Source organism: Apteryx mantelli, chromosome 32 (assembly GCF_036417845.1).
Source record: "Apteryx mantelli isolate bAptMan1 chromosome 32, bAptMan1.hap1, whole genome shotgun sequence".
NCBI classification, from domain to species: domain Eukaryota; kingdom Metazoa; phylum Chordata; class Aves; order Apterygiformes; family Apterygidae; genus Apteryx; species Apteryx mantelli.
Genome location: NC_090009.1, coordinates 1,768,337 through 1,785,207, shown reverse-complemented (window position 1 = coordinate 1,785,207; position 16,871 = coordinate 1,768,337). Strand labels below are relative to the sequence as shown.

At 50.7% G+C, this 16,871-nt stretch overlaps 2 protein-coding genes across 5 annotated transcripts; both read right to left on the bottom strand.

Moving 5' to 3' along the window:
• Positions 1-1,533: 1,533 nt before the first annotated feature.
• GP1BA (glycoprotein Ib platelet subunit alpha) lies at positions 1,534-8,030 on the bottom strand. Of its 3 annotated transcripts, none has more exons than XM_067313909.1 (2): positions 7,954-8,030; positions 1,534-4,029 (listed from the first exon to the last, which is right to left on the bottom strand). In XM_067313909.1, exon 2 carries the CDS (start codon positions 4,024-4,026, stop codon positions 1,912-1,914), a length of 2,115 nt encoding a protein of 704 aa, XP_067170010.1. In that variant the 5' UTR covers positions 4,027-4,029; positions 7,954-8,030; the 3' UTR covers positions 1,534-1,911. The 3 variants fall into 3 exon arrangements, with proteins under 3 accessions (XP_067170010.1, XP_067170009.1, XP_067170008.1); XM_067313908.1 differs by lacking the exon at positions 7,954-8,030 and adding an exon at positions 4,252-4,321; XM_067313907.1 differs by lacking the exon at positions 7,954-8,030 and adding an exon at positions 4,268-4,321.
• On the bottom strand, positions 6,997-16,033 carry LOC106499836 (butyrophilin subfamily 1 member A1-like). 2 transcript variants are annotated; one of them, XM_067313910.1, is made up of 11 exons: positions 15,515-16,032; positions 14,775-14,882; positions 13,526-13,873; positions 12,648-12,929; positions 11,452-11,556; positions 11,036-11,056; positions 10,728-10,748; positions 9,970-9,990; positions 9,613-9,633; positions 8,908-8,940; positions 6,997-8,065 (listed from the first exon to the last, which is right to left on the bottom strand). In XM_067313910.1, exons 2-11 carry the CDS (start codon positions 14,854-14,856, stop codon positions 7,548-7,550), a joined length of 1,452 nt encoding a protein of 483 aa, XP_067170011.1. In that variant the 5' UTR covers positions 14,857-14,882; positions 15,515-16,032; the 3' UTR covers positions 6,997-7,547. The 2 variants fall into 2 exon arrangements, with proteins under 2 accessions (XP_067170011.1, XP_067170012.1); XM_067313911.1 differs by lacking the exon at positions 8,908-8,940 and having other exon boundaries at positions 15,515-16,033.
• Between the last annotated feature and the right edge of the window lie 838 nt (positions 16,034-16,871).

Genomic DNA, 16,871 nt, shown 5'->3' with positions numbered 1-16,871 from the left:
GACAGAAATGCCACAGACACGGCATGGAAGAGCCAGAGTCACAAACCCCCAAGTGAGAGCTACAAAGCAGCACAATGCAGCAACTCGGAAGTGGCAGAAGCTGGAGCTGGTGCAAGAGATCACTGAGAAGGGCATATGACAAGACCAGCACAATAGTCCAAGAAAGACCACAAGGATGGGCAAGGACAATCATCTCAGAAGGCCCTTGATGAAGAACTACAGCTTGGCATGACCAAGCAGAAAGCACAGAAACAACATCACCGCAGCAAGGGCAGTCCCATGGCCATGCCAGCTGCTGTCTCCCTCCCTTCACACTTTGGCTTCACTCCATCATTGTCTGCGATAGCTTGATATCACCAAGCGTTTTGCTGAGATTCATTCTTCTACTGGGAGCTGCCCAAGACAGGTGCCATTTACCAACACGCTCAGCAACATGAAAAGCAAGGAAATCTCTGTTTTCACAGCATGCCTGTATTCAAGTATTTTTATAGTATTGTCCTTCTTTGTCCCTGCTTCAAGATGAGAGAAAGAACAAGCAAGTACCTCATTGTGACCCCAAGGGGCCCGGGATGCAGCCTGGCTTTAATGGCCACCTGCTTCCTTCCCCTTTGCACACGCACCCAGGCCAGCCCCTATCTTTGCGCAGCCAGGTCAGCAATCACAGCAGAGGTTCATGGGACTTCCCAGAGCCCTGACAAGCACCCAGACATCCCATACCCAAGCCAGGAGGCCCTGAAGGGAGCCAGGACCCTTGCCCGGGTGTTGTCTTGAGCACACCCTGCAGCAGAAAAGACCTGGTCTTCAAGCATGGCAGAAAATGCTTGCACCAACCCCATCCCCTCCTGCATCTCTCGGGCCTGGCACACACAGGAAGCAGAACTAGGAGTCCCCAGACTTTGTCACCTGCAAGAAGCCCAATCATGCAGTCACCTTGCAGGAGGGGGCTAAGGCACACCCAAGCATGGGCCAGGGACCAGCGAAGAGCCCAGCACACCCTTAAAGTGGCCCTGGAGTCCTCCAAAACACTGAGACACTATGAGGAAAGCCTGCGGGGCACCAAACGAGCCTTAGAGGCATGGAGGTGGGATCAGAGACCCAGGAAGAAATAACTCCCTGCCACACCCTTGGAGACCTCAACATCCTTCTGGGAACCCCCAAAAGCCCCATTGTCCCTTTTAAGGGACATGGCAGATGGCCAGCTGTCCAGCCATCCCATGATGGGTCAGGGGCTCTGACATATACAAATTTCTGAAGTTATGAGTGGTAGTGGGGCATGGAGCCGAATGTTTTTCCCATGTGATCCAATCGCACCGGGAAGGGTCATACATTTGGGGCAAAAGGCAAAGGACGTCTTGTGCTTCAGACCCACAGTTCTGCAGCTCTTCTTCTTCTGTGGGTCAGGAAGCCTGCTATTTGTGGGCTTTTCCTCTCTAGTTCTCACTAGTTCCAAGTCCTGTGGACGATCTTGTCATTTACTGCACCCTGCAAGGACTACGAGAGGTCCACTCCAATAAAACTAGCACCTGTCTGAAATGCAGCCAAAGAGAATATTTATTCTGTGATTAATAAACAAAACTGCCTGGCATTGAATTGAAAGAACAGTGCATCTTTATGTGTGTTAGTGCATCTTTATGTGTGCTAAGGCATTGTGCATATAGCAAGCTCTGCATTCCCATGCTCATCCAAAAAACAGGCAAGTGTCAGCCCTCATCTATCTCCGACAGGTTCAGGAGGAAATCTTCCCCCTATACTCAAGTCATTCTTTCAATTTAGCAACCACAGGAGACATGAGAGTAGTGCTAGGGGAAGGAGACAGCTTACCCCTAGGGAGCAAACACACTGTCCCATTGCAAAAGAGAATGTGATGCAGCACCACCACCCCCATCCCTTCCTCTGAACCTGCAGAAGCTTTTACAAGGTGTCGCCAGCATATTTCACTCTGACAGCGCCAATGGCCTCGAGACCCCTGTCCAGGCTGTAAGCAGAAGGGGTCCTCAGCGAGCCAAGGTTTGGGAGCATCAGCTCCCCGGAGAAAGGCTTGAAAGGAGGATTCAGGGGGCGGTGATGGATCCACAGCTCCTTTGTGGTGCAGAAGGAGGACCTTGCAGGAGGACTGCGCTGCAGCACCAGGTCTTTAATAGTGCAGTAAGTGTAGGATGTCACAACATCAGGGCACAACTCCACTTCCTTGATGGTACAGAAAGTGGGGCGCTGCGGGGGGCTTGTGAAGCTTCTGAGTTGGATCATGGGACCTTCTGCTGACTCCCTCCTCCCCAGCAGTGGGGACCGCATCTTTTGCACTTGCAGGGAGGACTTGTGCCAGGAGGGCCACCCCACCAGACACAGCCACACCAGCCAGCCCGCCAGAGCCAGCATGGAAAAGAGCAGCAGAGCCAGGGCAGCCAGGTAGAGCACCCAGTGCAGCAGGCAGCAATGGCTCAGCACCCACTGCCCCCACTGCGGGCCTTCACCAATGGCCCGTGGGCGCAGCATGGGCATGGCCGGTGCCGGTATGGAGCAGGGGCAGAGTGGGACCAGGGCAGGCTGGAGGAAGCGTGTGGTGCCCAGGTGAGTGGAAAGCACTGCCATGGTGCTGGAGATCACCGGCACAGTCAGTGAAGAAGATGAAGATTTGAGGCGGGCAGAGGCCTCTGACGTGGGAGAGGAAGGCACCACGGTGGAAGTGGTAAAAAATGTGCCGATGGATATTGCGAAAGGGGTATGGGTGCTGACAGTGCCAGTAGCAAGAGTGGCTGGAGCAGTGGTACTGGTGCCGGGAGGTCCAGTGCTCGTCGGGATGGCCAGCGAGGGGGTCAAGAGGAGGGTGGTGGAGCTCCCAGGGGTGCTGGCAGAGGTGGCAGTGCTAGGGGGCTGTGTGCTAGCATGGACCAGGGTAGACATGGCCTCTGGAGCATCTGGCACAGGGGCAGCAGTGCTGGGAGCTCTGGGGATTGCAGCCCAAGTGCTTGGGATGGGGATGGAGCTAGCAGAGCTGCTGAGGGGAGCCCTCGTGGTGGTGAGGGGAGGCTGGGTGATAGCAAAGGTGGGGGTCGTGTGCTCTTCAGGGGTGGTTGAATGTTGGGGGGAGGAGGGCATCTTGGAAGGTGCCTTAGAGGTTACCTCCCCATAGTCCTCTTCTTCCTCATCGGCATCCCCCACGTTGCCGCAGTCAGGCTTGAAGTGGATGACTGGCTTCTGCCAATGGTTGGCAGGGCTGTGGCACAGCACCTTCTGCGGGGCCACCTCAACCTTTGTCTTCTCCAGCCCACGCTCAGGCTGGTAGACGCTCATCTCATTCAGCCGGATCCAGGCCCGCAAGTATAACAGGCTGCAGTCACAGTGCCAGGGGTTCTCGGTCAGGAAAACATATGCAAAGAAGTGGCCCTCGGGGAAGAAGCCTGTGGGCAGATTCTGGAGGCGGTTGCCTGAGAGCCACAAGGTCTCCAGCTTCCGCAGGTCCTGCAGCAGCTCTTGGGGCAGCTCCTCGAGGACATTGTCAGAGAGGTCCAAGTCCTTGAGGGCCCGCAAGCCTGCAAAGGCCTCTGGGGGGAGAGTCCGCAGCTGGTTGCCTCGCAGGTCCAGGTCCTGCAGCTGTGGCACAGAGAGGAAAGCCCCTGGGGCCAGCACCTGCAGGTGGTTGTGAGCCAAGGCCAGGCGGGTGAGGGCAGGCAGGCCCTTCAGGGTGGGCAAGGCCTCCAGGGCATTGCGAGACAGGATCAGCTCTTTCAGGGACGGCAGTGGGGGCCCCGTGTGCAGAGCCACCAGCCCATTGTCGGACAAGTCAAGGTCCTGCAGCACGGTGAGGGGCAGAAAGGAGGCGATGGAGAGAGACACCAGGTGGTTGGCATTGAGCAGCAGGATGCCTGTGTCCTTGGGCAGGGCCGAGGGCACTGTGCTGAGACCCTGCCCTGTGCAGTTGACTTCAAGGAGGTCCTTGATGCTGTTCATCTCTGATGGGCAGGTCTCAGCCCCAGCCAGGGACACCAGGGCCAGGAGGACAAGATGGACCAGGGCAGGGAGCTTCATGACCTGGGATGGAGAGACAAGACTCATTTGCACAGAGCAGCACCAAGGGATGACGCACCACCAAGAATGAAGCACCGCCAAGGATGAAGCACCAGGGATGCCACGATGCTCCTGCCCACGCTGCCGGCAGCTGTGACTGCATCCCCCACCACCCTGTCACCTCCACCAGCTTCACCCCAAGGAGAAGAATGTGTCCCCCACCATCGCCCCTCTCCCAGCACACACCCCCTCGTCTCCTTGCCTTCACCGGTGGCTCAGCCAGGAGGCACCCTTCCAGCTCTTTCGCTCTCCTGCTTCTTTGCTGGAAGATGCGGCGCAGCTCTGGGGGCGGCTGGCCCCCCATATCAGCAGGCACAGCCGCTGGGCAGGCAGCTGCGGTTTCCTGTGAGGCCAAAGCGCCTTCCACATGCCAGTTCCATAATTCATTGCTGCAATGCGGTGGAGCAGTTTGGGGGGGGAGGGGAAAGGCCCCCAGGAGCAGCCCTTGCATCACCCCCTCTCCCCGTGGGATTTTTTTTTTTTTCCAAACATAACTAGGGGAGAAGGGGTGAAAATAACCTAAAATATTTCATTCAACTCCAAGTAACATGTTCTGTCTAGTCTTCAGCTTAGGTCACCCTTTAATTTATTTTTTTCCTAACAGAAGTCAGCTTCTCAGTTTGCTTCTAAATAAGATTTCCTGAAGTTTATTTAATTCTCCATCCATTGGAAGGAAATGTTTTGATGCATATGGCTGCCCTCCCCCTAACATTTTTCAGCTAAAATCATTTCCTGAATTTTGAGCTACATCTGTCCTGCGTTGTTGACATCTAATGAGCCATTTATGAATTCCCAGAAACTCCAGTTTTGGCAGCCTGAGTGTTCAGAGGAGCTAAATTTCAAGGCTTTTGTTCAGGCTGTGGCAAGTGGCAGGCAGCAGCAGAGGCAGAAGTCTTGGGGTCATTTTTAAAAATAAATATATTCATTTCTCTATAATTCATTTATATAGAAATATATATTTTTATTTATATATATAATTATTTTATATACATTTCATTTTATATATAAATATATATGCATATATATACAGCATTTTTATAGCTATTCATTTATTTATAAATATATATATATATGAATATGCATATATATAAATGCATTATTTACAGAGCTGAAAGAATCTTGGCCAGTTTCTGGCAGGGCAACATATCTTCCTGCTGCTTCAAGCAGCGCTGACATATTTTGCTTTCTTTTTTTGAACAGCCTGGTGTCAACATCCAGCTGCTGAAAGCTAGTCCAAAGAATGAGTTTTGTTTATTCAAGTGGTATTTGTGCGACTCTGTCATCTATGAGAGGGAGCACGGTCACGCCAGTGTCAGTGCTTGCTCTGTGAGTGATATTAATTAGAGAATAATAACTGATGCCAGCAGCTAAACAGTCACATGCAGAGCATTTTCCAATATCACATTTTTCCTTAGTGATTAAACGGCCCCGTCCCCCGGCTTTTCCTGTTTTGCTCTGGTATCAGATTACTCTTAGCCATCAAAGATTGAAGCCTGTCTTACTTCCGTCTTGCTACCATGGCCTCCTCCCTTTTTCTTTCCAGAATCGGTAAAACTACTTCCTCGGGTAACTTTTTTTTTTCTTGCTTTCCTCTCTAAACACATTGAAGTGTATCTGTGTGTCCCCAAACCCTTCCTCATAAATGTTTGTGCCACTTGTACCTGAACACCCCGCGAGGGGACAACCCAATAACTCATGCCCTGGCAACCAGCTCCAGGGCTGGTGTAGACCATCAGCTGTATGGGGAAGGGATGTCCTTCTCCTGCTGGCTTTGGGCACTGGTTGCCTCTCTTCCACACATTCCCCCCACCTCCTTTGGCCTTGCATGGGGCAGGACAGACAAACTGCTGTCTCCCCTGGCAGCAAGAGCAAGCCCAGTCCAGCTCCAAGGAGGAGTCTGAGACCTCTTCCAAGGGACAGCTCCTGGGCTACCTTGCCAAGACCACAGGTCAGCCTGTAGTGCAGCATGTCTCTGCCTACAGAGATCGTGTGGGGGGCACTTTCACTGAAAACCTCTCTTTTTCAGATTTTGCTCCCGCAGAAGCCCCTTTGAGGCTGTGCGGGCCTTACAAGGTGCATGGGGAATGGTGGGGGAGAAGCAAGAACAAGGTGCTGAGCAAACCAAGTAGGGATGAGATGGGCTGACCTCAGCCAAGAGATGGCTCTGCCTGGATGGGGAGGTTGGATCCTTCTTTCTTGACTGAGGGCGACCAGAAAGAGCAGCTGGGGTCAGTCCTCCCCTGGTACATTCGAGGTGTATTGACCCTTGTATTGACCCACCACCACGTGAATGCAGGTAGGGAAGGGAAGTGGGGTCTGGAGGATCTGAATCCCCCATCTCAGCACTATTTCTCCTCCCACCCCTCTTTTGCTGGAGGGAGATTTCCCTCTCTCCTTCCCCAGGGCTGGCAGCCCTCAGCTGCCTCAGGCCTCACAGCTGATTTGGCATCTGCTACACCATGTGAGGTTGTGTATAGTAAGAAATAAACCCAAGACATGAGCATCAAATTGTGCGGGAGCATTACTCCCGAGTGCTGGTCAGACCTGGGGAGAAAGGTGAAAGGCCAGAAGGCACCTCTGAGCTATTTCCTTTGGACTCCTCCCCACGTATGAAAACACGTCTGGCCTCAGAGGAAGCATATATCCATATCCTCCCCTTGTAGGTGGCAGCTTCCACTACAGCAAAGTCATCTGCAATTGCCAGAAAACATGCCTCAAGTTTAGAGGCCCTGCTTCACAGGAAATTGGAGTTTCTTCAGCTTTCAGCCCACGTGGGACACTGAGCCTGCTGCGGGCTCCTCAGCGGTGTAGTCAAAAGCGACTTTTCCTCCCTTAGGGTGAGGGACCAAAGGTGGACTCCATCTCCAGAGCATTAGACATCTACAGTGCACGGGTGAGCTAGTCATCTGGGCTTGTGCTGCAGCCAGGGGCCAGAATAAGCACATCCATGGCCCAGTCCCACTGTTGTGCCTTAGCTGTCTCCTTGGGGACGAGATGAACTGTGTTCCCAAAAATGCCTACAACTATCCACTGGCTATAAAGGGGGTGGAGAAAACTGCCTAAGGTGCAGGCATTAATGCTAGACTTGAAGACAGACAAATCCCACGGAAGTAACTTTATTCAGTGCATTTAAAAACTTCTCCCTATTTAAGACATGCCATTCTTTTTAATGGAAGTGCCATTCATACAGCAATGCGTGAGAGTGAAAGGCAACAGGCACAACCAGGGAAATTTCGACCAAGCATCAGGGAGCAATTCTACCCCCTGAAAGCAGTGCAGCCCCAGACAGAGGTCCAGAGAGGTGGTGGGATCTCCACCCTTGCAGATTCTGAAAATTCAGTGCCATGTAATCTAGCCTTGAAGTTAGTCCTGCTCCAACCAGGAGGTGGCAGTACAGACCTCCACAAGCTCCCTCCAATCTAAATCTTTCTGTGAATCTATGAGGTACTGAGGTCTGATTAAAAAAATCCACCCTCCCTTTGTCAGGGCACCATTTTGAGCCATGTCCCAGGACCCAGCCAGACCCACGGGTGGATTCTTTTCCCATCGAATGACACCAGTGGAAATGTGAAAACTGGAGTCTCCGTATCAACATTGAAAAATGCCACCCGTCCCTCTTCGTAATCCAGGGACACCCGGATCCGCTTGGGACCCTGGATTTCGGAAAGGAAAGTGCGTTGAGGGGAGGTGAGAGCTTGGAAGCGACCTGCCCACTGCCCCACTGCCCAGATGCCCTCCTCTGGTTTAAACTCGATCTCGCCCTTCCTTCTTACGTCTTCTCTAGAAACCCCCACCGTCCATCCTCCTCCATCCACCACTTCCACCTCCCAGTAGTATCTCCCTGAGGTGAAGCCTTCACAGCCCAGCACGCAGCGCCATGGCATAAACCTCTCAGGGATGTCAGGGACGTTCTGCGGCGTGTCTTCTCGTTTCACACTTTTGCGGTCGTTGGACAGGACAAGGTCGCAATGGGCTGTATCTGGATCCAGAATCACCTTCACTGTGGGAGAGAGGGAGTCAACGAGTCAGGGGCAGAGCTCAGCCCTGGGAGGGGGCTTCACAGGAGTTGCAAAAGGAAGAAGAAGAAGGTAGCAAGTAATAGCTGGCCAGCATGAGAAGCTGCACAAGGCCACCGTATTTGTACAAGGTTCTGAAGACCACCCAGAGAGATGATGCCAAGCAGAGAGAGCAGAAGATCATCAGCAGACCTCCAGCCTGAGGAAGTCCCCATGTCTCTAAAGTGTAGCCAGCATTCCTCACTGAGGACCAGGACTCTACAGACTTCCCTGAAACTGGAGCATGCTGCCATCCAACAAGGGTTACACTTTCTCCTGCAAACTGGGGATCAGCGGACGCCTCTCTGGTCCCACCAGGGTCACTGTGGGAGGGGAACCAGCACAAAGGGATAAAAGCAAGCAAGATGGTTCAACATCCCAAACCCAAGAGTTTGACATGGAGAAAAAAGGAAAAACCAATACTGACAGGCCTACAGAAACAGAGTGCAAGAGGTGAGGAGGCTGGAGAAAAAGTGAGGAGAACATGTGGAAAGGGAGGATAAATAGCCTCAGGTGGAGCTGTGGTCGGAAAAAGGGGACAACGTGGCCGTGCATGGCTCCAGCAGCCCTGTGCTGCTCTGGCTGCAATTTCAGGGAATGGGAAACTGCCCGTTGGACACTAGGGGGCTGGAGACGCCTTTTCTGGGCCGTGCCTGCTCCGGAAACTACCTTCAGTGGCTGAGAGAAAACCACTTGTCTCCCGTGCAAGAGACGCACTCCGTTTTCTCCTCTCCGGTGTATTTGGGGAATAGATTCAAAAAGCCCAGAACGACCAAACTTTAATTACCTTCTTCTATAGGCACTGCATATTTTCTCCATTCTTAAAAAAAAAAAAAAAGAAAAGAAAAGAAAAATCTTGGATGAGAAGTTATCTGAACACACTCATGGTACAGGGTTAGCTCTGGGTAATGATAATGCCAGCAGGTAGCTTCAAAACTTGAATGTCTAACACTGTTAGAAAGCTCCATCTATTTTGTATAAATTTAATCGCACTATCTGGATTCACACACGTATTTAGGGTCTGCACATACTGCCTTTGAGAAGAAGAACTGAATTTTTCCTAGCATGGCAGGATTACAGGGAATAGCTTAAAAACACAAAGAAAAATACAGTTTCTGAAATGAATTCAATGTTTCGCCTCTCACTTCAGGAATTCGGCGATCCACCTCATCTTTTCGCAGAAAAAATTGTATCATTCATTGTCTCTTACATTTATCAGGCGTGAAAGTATCTATATATTTTATATCCTTATATTGCATCAGGTTTTCTGTACTAAAAACTGAGGTACTATTTAATAAAACTCTTTTTTTTTCTGTTTTTTGCAGCAATACTATGGGTTTATCAAATGACCCCCCCAGGCCTAGCTATAACAAATGGCAATTTAGCCTCTATGCAAGAAAACAGAAGCAAAACCAGCGCCTGAATGCAATAGCCAGACAGGAACATCGCCCTGCTGGAAAGTTTCCTATGTAAGAAGAAGAACGACACTCACCCAATTGTGCAACTTTTTCCTCTGAAAAGCAAAAAAAAAAAAAAGATCAGGATGGGATGCGGATTCAGATACGCCCTCTGCCACATGCACAGGCCCCGTTAGGCAAGGCAAAGCCTTTGGGGGTGCAGGAAGCACTCCAATTTCCCATCATTTCCAGCAAATCCCAGCACTGAGCCGGCAGGGAACACAGCCCAAGCAGCATTTTGGACGATCTTTAATTTCTTGCTGCTCATATTCGTTCTTTTTCTCCCCCCATCAAGTCCAAACCACTTTGCACTTTAATAGCACAAAAAAAAAAGAGAGAGTCCTATATAGACTCAGTAAAAAATCCTTTGCAAGAAGGCGAAGGACACTCACTGATTTCTGCATCGCAGGCCCCTAAAAAACAACCAGAAATGCATACAAGTCAATACTTTGCTATTTGACACATGTATTTCCTTGGGATCCCAGTTAAAGGCCTGTAAGGGTGAGAGTTGCTTTGGCGGAGGGGGCAAATCCACCGACTTATTGCAAGGCTGCTCTGAATTCCCACCCACAGACACCAGCTACGTTAAACCACGTTAATTCTCCCTGCTGGAAGCAATTCAGAAAGAGCTCAGCTTTAACAGCTAAATGGTTATTTCCTGGGAACTCTGAGCCAGAAACAAGCAAACAAACAAACAAATATATATATGTGTGTGTGTGTGTGTGTGTGTGTGTGTATGTATATATACACATACATATATATATATATATATATATATAACCCAGTGTGCCCTCTTCAAGCATTTTTTTTTAATTCAGTTAGTGAGAATGCAATCCAACTTTCAATAAGAAAACTCTCAGCAGCGTAGTTTTCCATGAGCTGCTCCCCAAAAGCATTAGCTTTCCAGGACTGTTTCAGTACTTAAATGAAAATGAGAGTGCTAAAAACAGCATTGCCAACCACTCGGGGGGAAAAAAAAAAACACTAATGATTTTTGGGCTGAATTTGCACATTATTAGGATTTTGGCTGGGGAGGGGAGTAAAGCATTTGCATGAAAGGAGCATTCAGCCCAAAAGGGAGGATGAATAAAAATATCTGAGGGTTTTCCCAAAGAATTAAACCCCAGAGGAGAAGGAGAGCAAGACTTACGCAGTGCCGCCACCTGCATCGCTGAAAAACAAAACCAAAAGAGTGCATTACCACCAAAACTGGTCATTTTTGCACGAGCGTCCATGGGGAGCGCCATCGAGGGGCCTTTGCAGAGGAAAGCTCACCCTTGGACAAATTGCCCACTCACGGTTTTCCCGTCCCGCAACGATTCTTCCCAGCACTGCAGAGTAATTTCATATTTTCAAACAGCCACTGGCCTCCCACCCACTCCCCACCCCCCAAAAATTGTGGACCCTTCATTTTTCCGGGAATGCTCCAATTTTTGCAAGCCAGGAAATAAAACTTACCGATTTTTCCCTCGTGCTTTCCTACGGCAGAAAGAAAGAAATGTAAATCAGTAAAAAAAAAAAAATAGCCCATTCCAAAGAATGCTAAATTACTACGTTAAAAGCACTTGCAGCGCGGAAAGGCCTCTGGAAGTGCTGCGGTGGTTATGCAACTCACGGGCTTCATGTGGTTTTGGTAAAAAATAAAGGACTTCCCTTTATTCCTCTGTATTATTTATGTGTTGTGGGGCAGCACGGAAAAATAGTGTTTCCTGCCTGAAAGGAGAGCATTGCATTTTTACGCTCCAACACGTGGGCACCGAGACAAGGCTCCGGCGTTCTCCCAAACCCACCAATCCATTAAAAACGGAGGCCATTAAATATTGCAAATCTTTCCAGCTACCCCTTCACCCGGGGCCACCGCGCGGAGGCATTACCTTTCATTTTAAATAGATAAATGGTGGAAATAAAGAGCGCGACCACAGCAACCGCGACCAGGTTCAGGGCAATCTTCCACGGATGGGCGTTTTGGAAAAAGGGATCTGAAAAAAACCAAAGGTGACCCCACAAGCGGGGACGGGATTATTTCTGTTTCAGATGAGCACACCCCAAGCCGGTGCGAATCCCGCCAGAGGGAGTGAAAATCTCATTGCGCTGCATTGCTGACCCGAAGAAGCCAAGAAGCAACCAAAAAAAAATAGCAATTTCACGCTCAGATGAGGCTGATAGTTTGGCCGCAGATGTTGCGGGAGCTTTTGAAAAGGGAAAACAGATTTCCAACAGAATTATTCCTGATGAAATCATGCTTTCTTCTCCTTTTGGGGTGACTTATTTTGCATGAGGTAACATATGAATAGAAGAAGTCCAAATTCTTGCTAAATTCTTTGGTTTAGCAGCAAAATTGCAGCGCAGAGCGATGTCACCTGGAGAGCAGCACGGGCCCTCCAGGGAAACCAACTTTGCCAAAATTGTTCATCATAAAGGAGCTGGATGCAGCTGAAAATCCACGCGATATTGCAAGGTGGCTCGAAACCCCGTTCTTTCAGTTCACTGTTGGGTCTCCATTCCCATATTTCCCTCCTCTGCAAAAAATATCAACCCTCCAGTTTAAAAAGAAAAAAAAGGAGACTTCCTGTGCGACAAGGGAAAAATCAAATTAAAATATATTCAAGCAGGCAACAAAATGAGACACGATGCGTTTCTCACGCCAAAGTGGCCAAATGGGATTTCTCGGCAGGGAAGACTGAGGGCACGGGCTGGTTTCTCATTTTTATTCAGTTGCAGCATTATAAATGTTTGCATTTAATGTGGGTGTCTATTGAAAATGCGTTAGGAAGTCTTTTTTTCCCTTAAACCCACACTGATAGGTCTCATGAATTTTGACTCCGATACTGAAAATGTGTTAGAATGTCTTTTTTTTTTTCCCCCTAAACCCGCACTTGAAGATGCGACCTGTGAATTTTGACACCAACCCCACACAAGCACGACCGCAAGCCACATTTATTTGCACATGCGGTGCCAATTCGCATTGCACAGGGTGCAAACGCTTAATTTTTTTTTTTATTTTTTTTTTGATTGGCAAAGCGTCCAGCGCCCAGCTCTGTTGGGAACAGTGCCCTTGCCTGCTGCTTACCTGCCATAGAAAAAGCCGAGCCCTTCTCGTGGTGGTGCAGGGCGTCCCGGATCGAACAGGACAGCTGTTGGTTCGCAGCCCAGCTGAGGATCACGGTACTCTTGGCCTCAAAGAGGCCGCTCGCATCCTGGGTGACATTTTCAGAGGTGGAGGGCAGCGGCCGGCCCCGGTGGTCCCTCCACTGCACCTGGGGCTGGGGGTACCAGCCGGCTCCCCGGCACGCCACCCGGACGCCCCCAGCCTCGTAACCCTCCAGCGAGATGAGCGGCGCCGAGCCAGCGGCTGGGGGAAAGCAGAACATCCCAGGTTATTTCTTGCAGTAATCAAACCCATCCTTTGGCTAAGAAGGGGGAATAAACACCAATATTGGAGAAATCCCTATTTTTCAGGGTCATGTGGGCATCTTAAGTATCGGTTGCAATCAGAGACAGAAGCATGGAGGCGTTTCTTGCCACCTTTTTTGCATGATCCAAAGCAATCTGCTCTGGAGACCATCACCTCGGCAAGAAAACCTTCAAGCCTGGCCATTAAAACATACCCATGTGGACCGAGACCTTCTTCCTTCCTTACGCCATTGCAATTTGTTTCCTTGCACCCATCAACATTGTAAAAATAATGCTAAGAAGACTTTTGAAGTAGGTGAGACATCTCATGAGCTCCTTACCACTGTGCAATGGATTGTTTCCACTCTCCAAGAGATCTTGGTTATTTGTTTTAAGGAGGAAAATGAAGGGATTTGGCAAAGCCCTGCTCCCAAAGTGACTCCCTAAAATTGCCACTGGGATGGGTGACAGGTAGGAGCAGCTTCATCTAAGGACAAGCGAATTGGGGATATTGAGACCCGTTCGGCAGCAGAAACGGGGATGCCAACTACAGACCTGTCACCTTCAGCTCCAGGACGGCTTCCTCATAGCCTGAATCAGCATGAACAAAGCAGGTGTAATTCCCTTCGTCAGACAGGCGGACGCTGAAGATCTTCAGGTCCACGCTACCGTTGTCAAGGCCGTCCCGCAGCAGCTCGGTCCGCCCTTGGTACTGCGACATCTGCTCGCCGTGCTGGTCCGTTCCCGCCTTGTAGCGGTGCACAAAGTGTGAGAAGTGTCCCCGAAACCAGGTCACCTCCATGGCCCGGGCGCTCTGCTCCGGTGTGAGGCGGCAGGGCAGCACCACATCCTGTCCCACGGCGACCGCCACAGGGTGCGTTGGTGCTGTTACTGTGAATGGAGCTGGGCAAAAAGACCCAAAACCAACAGGAGGATCCCACATGGATTGGCTTGTTGATGTTCTTCAGAAAAGCAACAGATCTACCCATGCCCACGTTATGCCCTGCCGTTGCTCCAATGCTCTGAGCGCACCGGATGCAATAAGTTGTTGAAGGACACATGCTACTTCTGCTTTCGGGACTGTCCTGTGCTATAGTGGATGGTTTTCACATCTCCAACAGGATCTAACACCTCTTCTAGAGGGAACAAGCAATGCTCGGGCATCGGACAATGGAGAAGGGAGGAGAAAGAAGGAAGGTAGCGGTGGGAAGGGACTGAGCTGGTTTTGGGTGGTCAGCTGGAGAAAACGGACAACTTGGACACAAATAAAACTTAAACACCCTCAGCTATCCACATCTATTACTAGAAAATTACACAGCTCTGGGCATCATTGGAAATTTTTTTAAAAATGCATATTAATAAGCTGGGCAGCTCAGCTAGCTAAAACAACCATTTTTCTGGCTCCCTTTCTTGCAAGGTGACTTTCAAGTTGGCTCAGCAAGATGATCGAGGAAGGCTGCCGTGCTTGAAGGGTGCAATCAGTGCGGCTGAGCCAATCTGAAGGTTTTCTGCCCAGAAAAGGGAACGGGCGCTTCGGCACCTTCTCCCTCTTCCGGGAACCAAATAGGGAAATGGTAGCGAGCGCTAAATCAGCCCATCTGCATGACTGCATCACCCCGGGACGCCACCGAGGCTGTGCAAATGCCGCACCAGCATGGCAAGAACAAAAATGAGGATCTGGAGGGATGCTACTATTTTTTATGCCACTGCTCTGCACTTAACAGTCCGTTGGGAGCAGCTCTGAGGAAACGATTTCAGCTGGAAGCAGTTTGCTGGGGACCAGCGGGACCATGGGGATCCCTACCTGATTGCAGCTCATGGACATGGAGAGCAAAAATGCAGATAAAACCAGGCAGAGAGCAGCTGGCCAGGAACGAAAGGCCCATCCTCCTCGCAGGCACACCACCTGGAGCTGGGAAAAGAGGGAGAAAAGGAGAAAGGAGGGAGAACAGAGTGTTTATGAAAAAAGGACATTTGAAAGACAGAACATCATGGGGCACAATTTATACTAAAAAGGGGATAAATGCTGATTTGAGCTCTTTTTTTATAATGCCCAGTGAACAGTCATTTGATAGTTAAAGTTGCAATCAGTTTTCCACCATCAGCCTGACTTTGCTTTGCGTGCGTTACTTTACATGCAAGGGAGCCCGAGGGGCATAAACAATTGTAGAAATTTCCCATGAGGAAGCAAAAGATGAGCTCCAACATCTCCTGGAGTTCAACTATAATGCAATAGAAAAAGCAACAGTCATTCTAATGGGGACACCTTATTTTTCTTATTCAGCCCTCAGAGCTAGGAAGGTGCTGGGAGAAAAACCAGGCTGAGGGGGTTGGAGCAGCATAATTTAGCTGCTCCCATGGCTCGGACCAGAGGAAAATGCAGAATTGGAATAACTGAAATGCAACCCACTGCAAGCAGGGGATATCATGCTGCTCTGAATCCCCACTGAACTGGATTTGCTAGCAAGTGGCATGACCGCTTTCAGCAGAGATTACAGAAGGCGATTTGAATTTGCAGCTTTCAGAGGAAGACATGCCGCTTACCTGGCCAGTCCTCCTCAGATGCTTCCTAGGAGGGTGCTCGAGCTCCTTGGACTCCGACCAGTGTGTTGTGCTGCGAGCAGCACCTCGCCGCATCAACCCCGGTAGCTAACAGGCTCAACTACTGCTGCCTGACTTCAGCCAAGCGTTTCCCCTCACAGAAAGCGAATAAAACCTTATGCCATCTCCTAGACTGTTGGCACTTCCCTCCATTGGCACTTCCACATTGAAAGCGAAAGGAACTTGACCTCACCGCAGTTTGTCACTGCTTTTGCCCCGGAAATGCTCTCTTCGAGCAAATTCTGCAGCCTCCGCATTGGTGTAGCGCTGCTTCCTGCTTTGCCTCTCCCCAGGGCAGATATCAGCTTTGCAAGCCCTAGGGTGAAAGAGCAGGGCAAGGACAGAGGTGACAGAGCAGGGACTATAAACCCAAGCTGCTGCAGGAGTCAGGGGGATGAAGCACAGCAACAGCCTTCCCTGAAAGCAATTTCCCCCTGCCGACAGCATCTGGCTGTCGGGGATGGTTTGGCAGGGAAAAGCTGCTTTGACGTGATGTCTCTACATCTGGCTAGCTCGTCCCCACCGGGCACTCAGCCCTTGGCAAGCAGGATGAGATCCTGCACCCTTCTCCTATCCAGCCGGGAGGTTTCTGCTTCAGCACAAGCTCTGCAGACTCTGCTAACTGCATGTCCGGGCATGCACAGACTTCGCTTGCCTGCACAAGGTACCTACAGCAATTGGCACTGTGCCCTGTCCAGGCCACCGTGCAGACTCTGGTTATCCCTGAATATCTCCTGCAGATCCAGCCTGTCCTGGGTCCTGCCTTTCCGAGTCCCTTCCCCATTACCAGGTGGCAGAGCAGCACATCCGTGGGAGCCGACTGTGGATTTTGAAGCGATTTCATGGGGCAGAGTCATCTCCACCTCCTGGGCCATTCCCGAGGAGCCAAGGTGAAGCGGCCGGGCCTGTGAACAGCAGCCTGGAGAGTGGGGAGGTTGGATGCAAAGCCCAGCATGAGCCATCCCCCTCTACAGGCTGAGTAATCTGGACAACTCCCATCCTGCATGCATCTCCACCAGCTTCCCCAAAACCCATCGACAGCATGAGAAATCCCACCAGGCAGCAGCTGTAAGGGCCCAGACCTCTTCCCTTGCCCCACCCCTTCAAGGGGTATGCACCTTTGGTCCCCTCTGTGTCAGCCCAGAGCATGGCCATGGCCAGGGGAGTTTCTCCCTGGGGCCTGCTGATCGGCAGCTGATGTCCCTGAGCGACATCCTGCTTGACCTGGGGTGGCTCCCGAGGTGACCGACCCTGGCCGGGCTCTGTGGTCCCTGCTGCGGGGAGATACTGCTGCTCTCCA

Coding starts and splice junctions, on each gene's coding strand:
- LOC106499836 (XM_067313910.1), bottom strand. CDS start 14,856: ATGGGCCTTTCGTTCCTGGCCAGCTGCTCTCTGCCTGGTTTTATCTGC. Junction 11,557..12,647: donor CTCGGCTTTTTCTATGGCAG/GTAAGCAGCAGG, acceptor GGTTTTTTTCAG/ATCCCTTTTTCCAAAACGCC. Junction 8,066..8,907: donor TGCAGTGCCTATAGAAGAAG/GTAATTAAAGTT, acceptor TCTCTCCCACAG/TGAAGGTGATTCTGGATCCA.
- GP1BA (XM_067313909.1), bottom strand. CDS start 4,026: ATGAAGCTCCCTGCCCTGGTCCATCTTGTCCTCCTGGCCCTGGTGTCC.